Here is a 12,033-nt window from a genome sequence, read left to right on the forward strand (position 1 = left end):
ACAACGGGGAACTACTTCTGGCGACTGAGCGGAAACACACTGACCCGCAAGGGGCTCCTCCTAATTACGCTGAGAGAGGATGGCGTTTAGACAGAACTTTCCTTATTCACGTTTAATTTACACTCGCTGTGTATGTGTGTGTCAGGAATCATCTGCCACAGGGTTGAATTATTTCATCTGATTTATGACAGTAAGAAAATTCCAAATGTCCAAGTAAACTGTTCATACAGAGGAAAGGAAAAAAAAAAAAAAAAAAAAAATTCTTCATTTAACCAGCACACCTATCACCATGCTGTCCGAAAGTCAATTTTTTTTGCAACTCGTCAGTTCATCGCACATTCAGACTTCTAGACGCCTGTGAGCACCCTCCTTCGGCAAACGGAAGTCACGTCAAGCAGCTAAGGTCATTTGTGCAGCAACACCCGCCGCGTGTTTTCCAACGGTCTTTTCGTTCAAAGATTCAGTAAAAAAAAAAAGAAAAAAAAAATTAAAATAACAATATGTAAACATAGTTTCCAATCAACTTGACCTTCAGTCCTTAAAAACACATATTATATGAAGTAGTTTATATATTAGTGGACACATTTGCATCAAACAAAATCAAGTAACATTTCAATTAAAATACGTATAAAATGTATAATATACTGCAATTACTGTATATGACGAAAGATTGGGAGATCCCAAAAGGCACAAAAAATGTGTTGGTAGTGATTATCCAGAGAGGTTTTTGTTTCGTAACCACCAAAGGCAGCTGCACATATGCAATGCAGCTCTGTTTCAAAGTTTCTACATTTATTTTCGTACCATCAAAATCCACCGACGAGGTGCAATGAAACTTGAATGAGAGTGACCTTTGACAGAATGTCCTTCTTCAAAGGAGCCGAAGACAAGTGACGCAAAAATAGCGCCTTTGGTGCCGCTTTGGTCCAAGCAAAACAATTGGAATTGCAATTAGTCCGAGTCAAGAGCACACGTGTTGCTTGGGAAATATTCCGGAACGTATACAACATGGAAGTGCTTCCGGGACACGATATCTCACCGGAATTCCATCCACGGTCAAGTACTGTTGCCCTGCTCTTGGTCGAAGAGCAGCACGGCGAGCTGAGAACGGGAGCCGAGCCGCTCCAAGTTGCTCTGGATGCACCTGTGGTAGATATCCTCGCTCAGGCGCGGGTCGCACGTCTGGTGCCGGTACTTCTGGTGCAACGCTGGCTCTACGGCGCGGAACACATGTAGGCCCGAGTATTTGACAAACATGTCATACACATCGAGAGTCTCCAGGAGATCCTCGTTCTCCTGCACGTCGGCGGCCATGCGGCTGCGCGCGGCCATGTAGTCCGAGTTGTAGAAGCACGCCTCGTCAAAGACGTTGCGGTCGAAGTACCCTGCGTCTTTGCTCAAGGTGGGTGAGACCGGAGGCTCCTGGTTGTGGTAGGCGACTTCGGGGTTGTAGTCCTGAAAGTGGATGGGGAAGAACACCTGCCAGTTGTTGATGGAGTTCATGCGGCAGCGGTTGAGGAACTCAGAGTTGACGTTGGTGTTGACGTGAGCTATGAAAAAAAGTGTGTCCACTGGGTGCTTCTTGGAAATGATGTCCAAGATCTTGATTTGAGAAGGCGCTTCTGTCTTGACACTAATCCATGGGATTTTGACAGTGGGGTACTTGCGCTCGCAGCTCGTGATTTTCCCTTTAACCTCAGAGAAAATGTCGTGCTGGTTGACCTGCTGGGCTTCGAAAGGGTCATAGATAAAGAGGAAAGTCAACACGGCGTTCTCACTCGTCTCAAAGAACTGGGTGGCGTAGACGTCGAGGAACTGGCCGACGTATTCTCTGTCATGCACCGTCATTGGTAGGATTACGTGAACTCTGGTCGCCTCGGTGACATACGGCATGGGTATGATCTCAATACGACTCAAAGGGCGCACCAGGTGAACACGCTTGGTGATGGAGCGACTCCTTCCCTTCTGGTTGACCACCTCCACTTGAAGGTCAAGGGTGTACTCCATGCCCCGGGTGGGGTCAAATCTCCTGTAACCGTTGATGAGCTGCTGCTTCTTCAAGTAGAGGACTGGCTTGTACTTCTTGTTCAGCTCACCCATAGCGGTCTCAATGACGTCGTTGATGTCCATCTTGTCAATTCCACGAAGTTCGCACTTTGGGGACTCATCGAGGCAGGTGTAGATCAGCTCTTCGGTGAAGTAATCCCATCTGAGGACCTCAAAGCGAGTTTTCGGTTCAAACGGAGGATTGACCCCAACAGGCCAATGGGTACTGCGGTTGCCATCGACCGCCTCCTCGCTCACATTTCTTATTTCTGCCTGTGGATAAAGAGGAGGAGGCAATGTTTCTGGGACGTTTACAAACCAGGCAAAGTGGTTCCGAGGTGGGCTTCAACGTTTCAAGCTCAGCCTACCTGTAGTTTCTCAATCTCCTTGTACGTCCTCTGCAGCTCGATTTCGGTGAAGTGCCTGTGCAGCCTGTACATCTGCTCCGGGTCGGACACGGGGTGGACGGAGATGGCGTTCTCGAAGTGCTCGCTTTCTTCCTTGCTGGGATCAGAGTTTTGACCCAGTTCGAAATGGAGGTACCGCAGATCCTAAGGAATGAGCATCGGGGGTCAGTATAGCGTTCGACTACAGCCCGCAAGCAAAACGCTGAACAAATTTCAAACACTGACACTCGTGGACCACTGAATATTAGTTTTGCTCAATCAATCAAATTTCCATTCCAGCGTTCAAAGATTCAAACCTTTGCCCAGTTTGTTTACTTTTAACTGCATTTCTTTCAAGGTGACTTTCTAAAATTTCTTTGTAGAGCGGCAAACGAGATGTTTTAAGCTCACGGACAATACATGGCTGTAGGGAACCCCCAAAGTTACGCAAGTCCAACTAATTCCTGCAGCGTTTACAATTAATGTAGTATTCCTCAGTGATAAACGAGAAGATCCTAAACGTTGTAAAGGAATCAAACCATGCTTGGCTTCATTGCACGGAATGTTATATCTCATTTTTAATAATCAAAACGGTGGAAATTCGGTGTCCGATTTCCCTGTATATGATTATTATTTTCAGTAAATTGCAGTGAGTTGTTTGGCAGATGGTGTACTGTGTGTCAGGACAGTGCCGCTTGAAAGTACACGAATCCTATAGGGATGGTCATTACTCTTGTATTAAAAAAAAAAAAAAAAAAAAAGTATAAATCTAAATCTTAAACGTTAAACATGTTATGATTTACACAGCTGATTGTACTTATCTACTGGGTTGAGCCAATGCATCTTCAGGTTCACTTATTTTTGCACCTGAACCACTTCCGTGTTTCTACTACACACACGATCTCCTCTAAAGCAACATATGGAATTGGCCATTACACACCTGTTATGTCACACAAGAAAAACTGATTCTCATTCAAGAACCAGTTCGTGGTAAAACTAAGCGACAAAAGAGGTTACCATGCTGTCAAGCAGCGCTGTATCAGTAGATAATTACCAAGCTGAAAAAATAAAGCACCTTAGTGTACAAACGTAACAAGCAAAAACGTAGCTCAAAGTTAATAAAAATATCAGGACTACAAAGTATGCGTGCGAGGTGTGTATAGAACGAGAGCTGTGAATAAACTGGGGGAAGTCTGTTTTATTAACCCTTTATGGATTTACCCCACAACCCTAAAACTCAGGCGAGATTCTAAGGAAAGTGAGCGAGTCACTCGAGTTACGAACGTACTTCCGGTCCAAACTGCGTCTAAGTTGAGCAGCCAGTGCATTTAACTACACAAGCAGCCCTGCAATTTCTTGAGATTTCATTCTGGAGCGGAAAAGGAAAAATAAAAGGCTTGATGGTTGCAAGAAGCTTCCAAAGAATCGTGGCAGTGACGCCGGTTGCGGTCGTGTCGGTGACTTGGGCCAGGACCCTACCGGACCCTACAGGACCCTTCAGGACCCCACTACTGCTCTAGGAGCACAACAAAGGCCTTCTCCATTTCATTCACGCTGCATTTATTTCCATCCTGACAGATTTGGGAGGGAGGGTTTATTTTAAATGGAGCAGAAATAGTCGACGGGCTGAGTAAATAAACCACACCACGTCATGTCTGGTTAAGTGAATCATTTTAAAGTTCTAAATATAGGGATAATCAACAGTTGTAACTTCAAACTAAAGTTTTCCCTAAAAAGTCCATACTCACAATATGATTCATTACAATACCAATAATAACTCACAAAGGCATTTTTCCATAATTTACAGCGACACAATGCTGGTCAATGGATGTTTGTTTTTTTTTTAATCTTAGCCTTTAAATTCATAATTGCTTTCCATTTCTCTGGATGATGATCATTATGCTTCTAAAAGCAGAACCTCAAATGAAGCTGGCCCTTTAAGACAAGCATTTCTTGCATGTATTATAATTCAAAGGTCAGAAAAAAAGCAGAAAGACATTTTTCCTGTCGCCTTATTTCCGCGGCTTTACAATGTTGCCGAAGCAGAAAAAGCCTTTTCAAACCAGCCCCAGAGAGAGGAGCGAGAGTGTGTCAAACACACACACCAGCAGATGGCGTAACGGTTAGAGCTGCCGCCTTGCGCTTGAAGGTTGCGTGTCCGAATCCCTGCGCTTGCCGTAGTACCCTTGATCACGGCACTTACCCTGAATTTAAACGGTAAAAATTCTGACACCATATAAATGGATAAAACAACAGCAAGCAGCTTAGCTTAAAAACCTAACATTATACATTCAGTTGAAGCCTTGGGACAAAGACATCAGCAAAATACAAAATACAAAATATTATACTACCCCGACTCTTCAGTTACTACTAGGAGTTCTCATTACGCCCCCCAAGATGCTCTTATTTTATTAGTAAACAGGAAGGATGCTTTCAATTTGGTTGGGGTTCGGCATCACTGCGTGGTATTTAAAGGCACTGCTACTTTGTCTAGTATCACGTCTCGTAGGGCCACTGCTCCTACTTACCACCGAGCACCATACAGTCTCCTTCCTCGTTTCCGTAACAACACCATCGGTGCCAAGGTAGTTCACCCCAACAATAATACGGTAACAATCCAGGACATTATGTAATGGAGTCACAGTCCGGGCCAAAAATAAGCCCGATTTAGGGAAAATCCAACACAGGAGAGAGAACTTGGGAGCCGAACGCTTCGCGCCGCTCGGTGAGGACGGCACTTTAAGTCTCTGTAAACCAGCGTATGTACTCTGAGGTCAGCTGGCACACCGCGGTGCATGAAGCCGTTAAGAACCTGAGCCAATTAACAGGGCGCGGGAGGGAACCTGTTCTTCTGGAAAGGCAGCGTCGGGCTATCGGTTCGCGCAAAGCTACAAAACGCGTCCCGACCCCCCCGGCGGTTTAAGATGAAGAGCGTCCAACATCCAGACCGCCGTCACCACGCGAGGTCGCACTGCGGCGCTGCAGTCAGGCCTTATCAGGAACATTCCGTTCGTTTGGATAAGGGCTCTGCTTTCACTGGCACACTGTGTGTGTGTGTGTAGTCATTAGTGCGCACGATCGACTGCATCCACACACAGGTTCGAGAACCTATATGCCCCGGTGCCATCAGAGGTCAGCAGGGGGAGCAGCGGTTAGAGCAATCGCATGGCAATCCAAAGACCCAGGTTTGAATCCAATCTCCTACTGTTGCACCTTTGATCACAGTACTTACCCTGAACCGATACAGTCAAAATTATCCACGTGTAAACGGCTAAATCATTGCAAATGGCACGAGTTCAGTGAATGAGTGATGGGATTCTTGATCACGGTACACGCACACCTTTGAGCGTACGGGCGACTCTACTCGCTGTATACAAGTGCGAGAGCGCGAAGGCGGACGCGTGTTGCGCACGTGCGCCTGCTCACGCTCCCCAGGCCGTGCACACGTGTGTCCCCGCATGCGTTCGCGGAGGAGGAAAGAAGAGGGCCTTGAGCAGCGTCCTCCGAGGGGCTCGGGGTGGGCGCGAGCGCGGCTGCGGTAGGATGGGGGGGTCGGAGCCGCTCAGCCCCCGCCCCCCGCCCCCCACACGGCCCTCGGCACACTGGCCGGGCTGTGAGGGCGAGCGCGGCCTCGCTTCCTGCCGACACCCGACACCGCGGCGGAGAAACAACGGGTCGGTTGTAACGCAAATAAAAAAAGGCGCAAGGAAAGGAGCGCAGTGAAGCACTTGCTTCATCGGCGGGTAAAAATTCCACGCAGGGTTATTTCGGCCGCTGGACGGGGCAACTGGAACGAAGTGCACTTCTGGTACGCGATACTAATTAGAGTCTTGTGATTCGGTGGCGCTGATGACATCCGACTGATGGTGGCGCGCCGCCAGATGGCAGAGAGTCTCCAGTCCTTCGTCGGGTCTCCCCGACACAGTGACCGCAAAAAAAGGGTCGAGGCGTCAGCCGGGACGGCTCCTCTGTCGAAGGAGCCGAGACACGGTGCCCGAGTCGGGCCAGCGGGAGGAGGGGTGGAAAGAGACGCCCCGCCGGTCACCCTCAAGAACATCCAAGGCCGTGGTGGTATCTACAGACCGGTGTCTGCCGGCAGAAAGGCCTCCGATACGGTGAGGTCATCCTGTCCCTGAGCGTCATGACTATTCCATGTATTACCTGCCCCGACGGTCTCAAAACGTGCCCCATGATGGAGTCGCTTCAAGTTTATCACAATTTCTAAAAAGTTTCATTTTTTTTTAAATTTTTTTTATTTTTTTAAATGTCATGTCCCTTTAAATGATTTTTCATAACCATGTGATCCAATCCTATATTTAAATATAGGTTAGCAATTAATTAGATTAATAATTAATAGCAATTAATCACCTATTTGACATTTTTCTCCAAGGTGACTTACAGTGTGAGGTTTGTACACTAAACTGCTTAGTTATTTACTCATTTGTACGGCAGGGTAACTCTTACCGTATCAGTTCGGGGTAAGTGCATTGTTTAGGGGTAGTTATAAATAGATATGCGGTGCCTTTAGACTTGGAGGTCACGGGTTTGAATCCCACCCCTTGCTGTAATACCCTTAGGCAAGGTACCTGCCCTAAATTGCTCCAGTAAAAATTACTTTGTAAAAATGGGTAAATCGCTGTAAGTAGCTTAATGTCGTACGTCGCTTTGGAGAAGAGAGGAATAAAAAGTAAATGCCGACAATAAACAGTAGATTCCTGCATTTGCAACACGATCGCCTCACAGCGCGCCTCATTCGCAGCGTTCGCCGGATCAGGAGGACCGGGTTCGAGGCCCATGTCAGCATGGCTCCGAGTCTGCGCTCGGGGAGCGACGCGGCGAGACTCGCGTTCACTCTCTTCTTTCTTCTCGGCACCAGGAATGCGAGTGGGAGGCACGGCTTTAAAACGGAGATCAGAGAGCAGCTCGGCCAACCCTGCAATTTATCGGTGGAACCCAACCAACTTTCCCCGGAGAGCGCGCCCTCGTCCCACCCCTCCTACCTCGTGCCGGTCCACGCAGTTGACGCCGGTGGAATCGACGACGCAGCGTCCGAGCCACTCGTCCGGGCCGGAGCTCAGGATGTCGTTGCGGCAGGTCTCCAGGAAGGGCTGCAGCCGCAGCAACAGCGGGCGGGACAGGAGGTAACCGAAGCCGCCGTTGCAGTAGCGACGCTGCCTCTCGCCGCCGACGAACTCCTCGGGCCGCCCCATGTAGAGCTCCAGGCTCACGCTCAGATGCCCCACCAGGGCCTTGATGCGGTCCGCCTCCAGGTAGGCGTCGTCCTGGATGAAGTAGAACCAGTCGTACTCGCCCGCGTAGTGCTCCAGCACGTACTTGATGGTCTGGAACATGTTCCAGATGAGGCGATCGTCGCCGTGCGCCACCACAAACATGCCGTGCGGGACTTTGCGGTTGCGCATGCCGGTGAAGAAGACCACGGTGTCCAAGTGATGGCTGATGGTGCGGTTCATGGCCACGCCCAGCGTGTCGACGGTGCTCCTGGAGGTGAGGACCCCCACGAAGAGCCGTTCCCGGATCCCAAGCTCGGTGCTGATGTATTTGGCCCTGGGTGCGACAAAACGTGACGTTAGTTAGCCGTTATGTCTGCTCGCGGTTAGTCATCCGTTCAGTCATCACGGCCTTGTCAACATCACGTGCCGTTTCCATCGGCAAAGCGCGTCATGAAAGTTTCACCGAAACCCTACAACGGATCATTAAAACAACGTCGAGGGAAAACTGACCTTACAGTTTATTATTAACTTATTTAGTCACCAACCTCGTCTACGACTTACCAATGAATACAGAGGGGTAATTTTTACTGTACCGATTCAGGGTAATTACCTTGGCCAATGGAACTCGAACCGGGGACCTTCACATTGCACGATTCCAGCTCTAACCCCAGACAAATGAGCAATAGCCTCACAGTGCTGATGAAAACTTTGAACACATCCAGTTAATGTCATTTAATTCATAAATCCGGTAAAAACGCACCAGTTTCACGTATTTATGCAATAAAAGGGATAAAACCACCGAGCGCCGCTGAGAACTGGAAGCGCGTCTCACGGCTTCAGCTCCGATAACAAGTCGCCGAAGGGCGAACATTCTTGTTAAGACAGTGGAATGGGGTAGATGAGGTTACTCGGGTCACTCTTTCACTTCCTTACGTAATAATCTTCAAGGGATTAGGAAGATAACAGAAATGCCGCGGCACAGCTCTGCGGCGAGAGCGCCAACCGATAACCGCCGCCAAAGGGTGACGACTCCCCGTTAAGGAACCTCACATCGTCTGCAGACAAAACTCTGGATATCGTTCACCTCCCAAGGCTGTCAGACAATCCTGAAATACTGCGATACTCTGTGTGTGTGCGAGCTCGTGGGCGGTCTAGCCTCCGGGAGGGGGCGGGAACTATCGGACAAACAGCTCCCAAGGGCCTCCCGCCGCCCTAATGGAATAAGTGGCTGAGCGAATGACGGCCGGCTGAAGACATCTGTGTCGCCCCTTTATAGGGATATAAAGGCAGCTGGCCTGAAGACGGGGGGGACATGTCTGTCTGGACCGGCTGCTGGGTTACAAACCAAAGTTTTGGTCAAGGATTTGTTTTTCATTTGTCCTTTGAATATGGACTGTTTTGAGCTCCTTTTTGCCATAAATTAACCCTTTTTTGTTGCTGTACCTCCTCTGTGCTGTCCTGTAATCCCACTCTATGGCTGCCCCCACCATGCGCCACTACATATATAGACAGACACACAGACACACACACACACACACACAGGGACTCAGTCTTACTGTCAAGTGAGACAAATATGCCTTATATAATACACCCTTTTCTCTGCAATATTTCAAAATATCTTTACCAACTTAAATTACTGAACATTCTATACAGAGATCCAGACTATATGGAGCCAATATGGACCGATGTGCTGCACATATCAAAGCAATGCATAGCAGGGATTTTTTTTCTCCCCTGACTAATAATGAAAAGCGTTATTAATGGGGGTCAATGTAGGAACACAATGCAACAACGGAACAGCATGCGGACCTATTCACCACTTCATCTTTCTGCCCCAGATCCTGTATGGTGGAAATTTTAAAGATAATTTGTTTGTTTATCCCAGTTATGAAAAGTTGGGCTGTACTATATAAACCTAGACTTTGTGTGAAAAATACAAAAAAGTGAGACTGTAGTACCAGACAATGCAGGATGAAGATTCTTCGTCATCCACACTTCATATTTTATCTTACCCTTTTTCTCCCCCCCTTGATCTATTAGTGTGTTTTGCTTTGTTATTATTTTGCTGATATTATTTTATATAAATGACTGAATTGGGGTACATTTTTTGGACCCTGATTTTCATTTACGATAGCAAATCTATGTTTCAAACAACTGAAAATGCATGTTAAGAGTGAAATCAGTAATAGTAAATTAATTTAAACATAATATTACTACTAAATTTATTTTTCTATTTTTCTCACAGTATGAGAGGCTGTAAGTGTAAAAGACCTGATAATTTTGTTTTTTAATACTTTTCAAAATGTAAGGTAACAGCTCGCGGTGTGATTATGGTATCGAAGCAATTAATTATTATATAAAAAAACTTTAATACATCTTATCGTGACGTGAGTTGTTTCAAGTTGCTACATGTAAATGTTTTAAAAAGTTACTTTGTCGCATAACTTAAGTGCACTTTCGGAACTAAGCCTTAGGCTTAGGTTATAATAAGTTATTGGTTCAAGGGTTACGGGATGGTAAACATCATGGGTAAATATAATAAACTAAACAAGCGAGCTCGCGGAAGCAAACGCGTAATGAGCCCAACACGCGCTATTAATCACCATTAATAATTAATCGCCCGTAAAAGGCGCGCTCCCGCTCACCTGAACACTTTTTTGGCCTGGCTCTGGGGCTGCGTGCCCGGTTTGTACGGGACGATCCGGGGTTCGAAGTCCTCCTCCGTGTCCATGCTGGAGATGGAGATGGAGCTGGGTCTGCGCGCGCCCTTCGCGTTCCCGTCGAGGGCCCGCGCGTCCCCGTCCCCGAGCTCGAGCCCGCCGCCGCCGGTGACGAGCCCGGCGTGCCCGAGTCCTTCGGGGTCGCAGGGGTCTTCCACCCAGGTGACGCTGAGCAGGCTGAGGGTGAAGCCCAGGGAGATGCCCACGATGACGGGGCCCACGGGCCGGAGCAGCGAGAGCAGCGTCAAACAGTGCATCGTCGTGTCACCGGGTCCGAGGCGCGCTCACGGCGTGCGCGGAAACACTCCGCTGTCGGCGTATAGTCGCTGTCGGTAATATAGCGGTGGAGCCACCGGGAGGCGTCGGGAAGCGCGCTAAGGGCGGTCGGTCGAACCCGCGACCGTGAGCCGCGACCAGTCCGTTCCTTCCGTGGGACGCATTGCGAGAGAGAGTGGGACGTGTCAGTCCGGGCTCCTCCCCCCCTCGGCGAGACGTCACACACACACACACTCACACACACACTCACACAGAGAGAGAGAGCTCTCCATGTCCCGGGACCGAAACGCGCTGCATTTTCCTTCAGGTTTTCCGAGCGACACAGTGTTTCCACTTTCTTTTACTAGTGGAATCGGAGCAACAGCTCTATAAGAACTTCCATATTTTTATTACCCGTTATTTCTGACCCTTAACTCATACTTTGCTAATCAATTATGTAAAGTGTTTGTTTTTTTTTTTTTTGGGATAACTTGCTGTCGGTTGTTGAAGGTGAGACCCTATAGGTACTACAGGTAGAGCTGTCTTCTAAACCAAAAGATGACATTGTTGCAAAGTGACCTAATGTTATTTATGAGCTTCTACAAAACATTCACTATCTGAGCCACATAATCCAACACACACACACTTTCTGAACTGCTTGTCCCATACAGGGTCACGGGGAACCGGAGCCTAACCCGGCAACTCAGGGCATAAGGCTGGAGGGGGAGGGGACACACCCAGGAGGGGACGCCAGTCCGTCGCAAGGCACCCCAAGTGGGACTCGAACCCTAGACCCACTAGAGAGCAGGACCCAGTCCAACCCACTGCGCCACCGCACCCCCCTCATAATCCAACAATATACTGTATTTCTGTTCTTACTGCATACTGTTACAAATTGCCTACTGTGGAACTGGTATGTGAGGTAATGACTGCTATCCCAGAATACTTTGTCATCAAACAAAACAACTGGATAATCAGCTGTAATAGGTTCACTCTCACTGAGGGTCCTAGATGTTTGAGGGGAAAACACACACACACACTTTCTGAACTGCTTGTCCTATACAGGGTAACGGAACCGGAGCCTAACCCGGCAACACAGGGCATAAGGCTGGAGGGGACGCACCCAGGACGGCACCCCAAGTGGGACTCAAACCCCAGACCCACCGGAGAGTAGGACCCGGTCCAACCCACTGCGCTACCGCGCCCGAGGGGAAAACAGGTATGCGTAATTTACTGGATACTCTTTGCTTTGTCCTGTGCTGCTGGCTAAGAAATACCTGGTCAGCCTCCAGGACTAGAGTCATAGTAGGCTCTGGCAGGTGCTAGTGAAAGTGGGTTTCTTAGTGGCTGACACCCAATAGCTGGTGGAAGATGTGAATCCAGATTTTCCCCTAG

The 12,033-nt window shown here is 48.4% G+C and overlaps 1 protein-coding gene across 1 annotated transcript; it reads right to left on the reverse strand.

The window, feature by feature from the left end:
• Positions 1-521: 521 nt before the first annotated feature.
• Positions 522-10,815, reverse strand: LOC108928905 (chondroitin sulfate synthase 2-like). Its single transcript, XM_029257727.1, has 4 exons — positions 10,309-10,815; positions 7,433-7,997; positions 2,415-2,597; positions 522-2,319 (listed from the first exon to the last, which is right to left on the reverse strand). The coding sequence occupies exons 1-4, from the start codon at positions 10,638-10,640 to the stop codon at positions 1,057-1,059; spliced, it is 2,343 nt and encodes a 780-aa protein (XP_029113560.1). The 5' UTR covers positions 10,641-10,815; the 3' UTR covers positions 522-1,056.
• Between the last annotated feature and the right edge of the window lie 1,218 nt (positions 10,816-12,033).

This window comes from Scleropages formosus, chromosome 14, assembly GCF_900964775.1.
Source record: "Scleropages formosus chromosome 14, fSclFor1.1, whole genome shotgun sequence".
Classification (NCBI taxonomy): Eukaryota; Metazoa; Chordata; class Actinopteri; order Osteoglossiformes; family Osteoglossidae; genus Scleropages; species Scleropages formosus.

Bases quoted from the DNA above. Each gene is read 5' to 3' on its own strand.
- LOC108928905 (XM_029257727.1), bottom strand. From the start codon at position 10,640: ATGCACTGTTTGACGCTGCTCTCGCTGCTCCGGCCCGTGGGCCCCGTC. The intron at 7,998-10,308 runs GTGAGCGGGAGC...TGTCGCACCCAG, and splicing joins CAGGCCAAAAAAGTGTTCAG to GGCCAAATACATCAGCACCG. The intron at 2,598-7,432 runs GTAGGAGGGGTG...CTCATTCCTTAG, and splicing joins ACTGCGTGGACCGGCACGAG to GATCTGCGGTACCTCCATTT.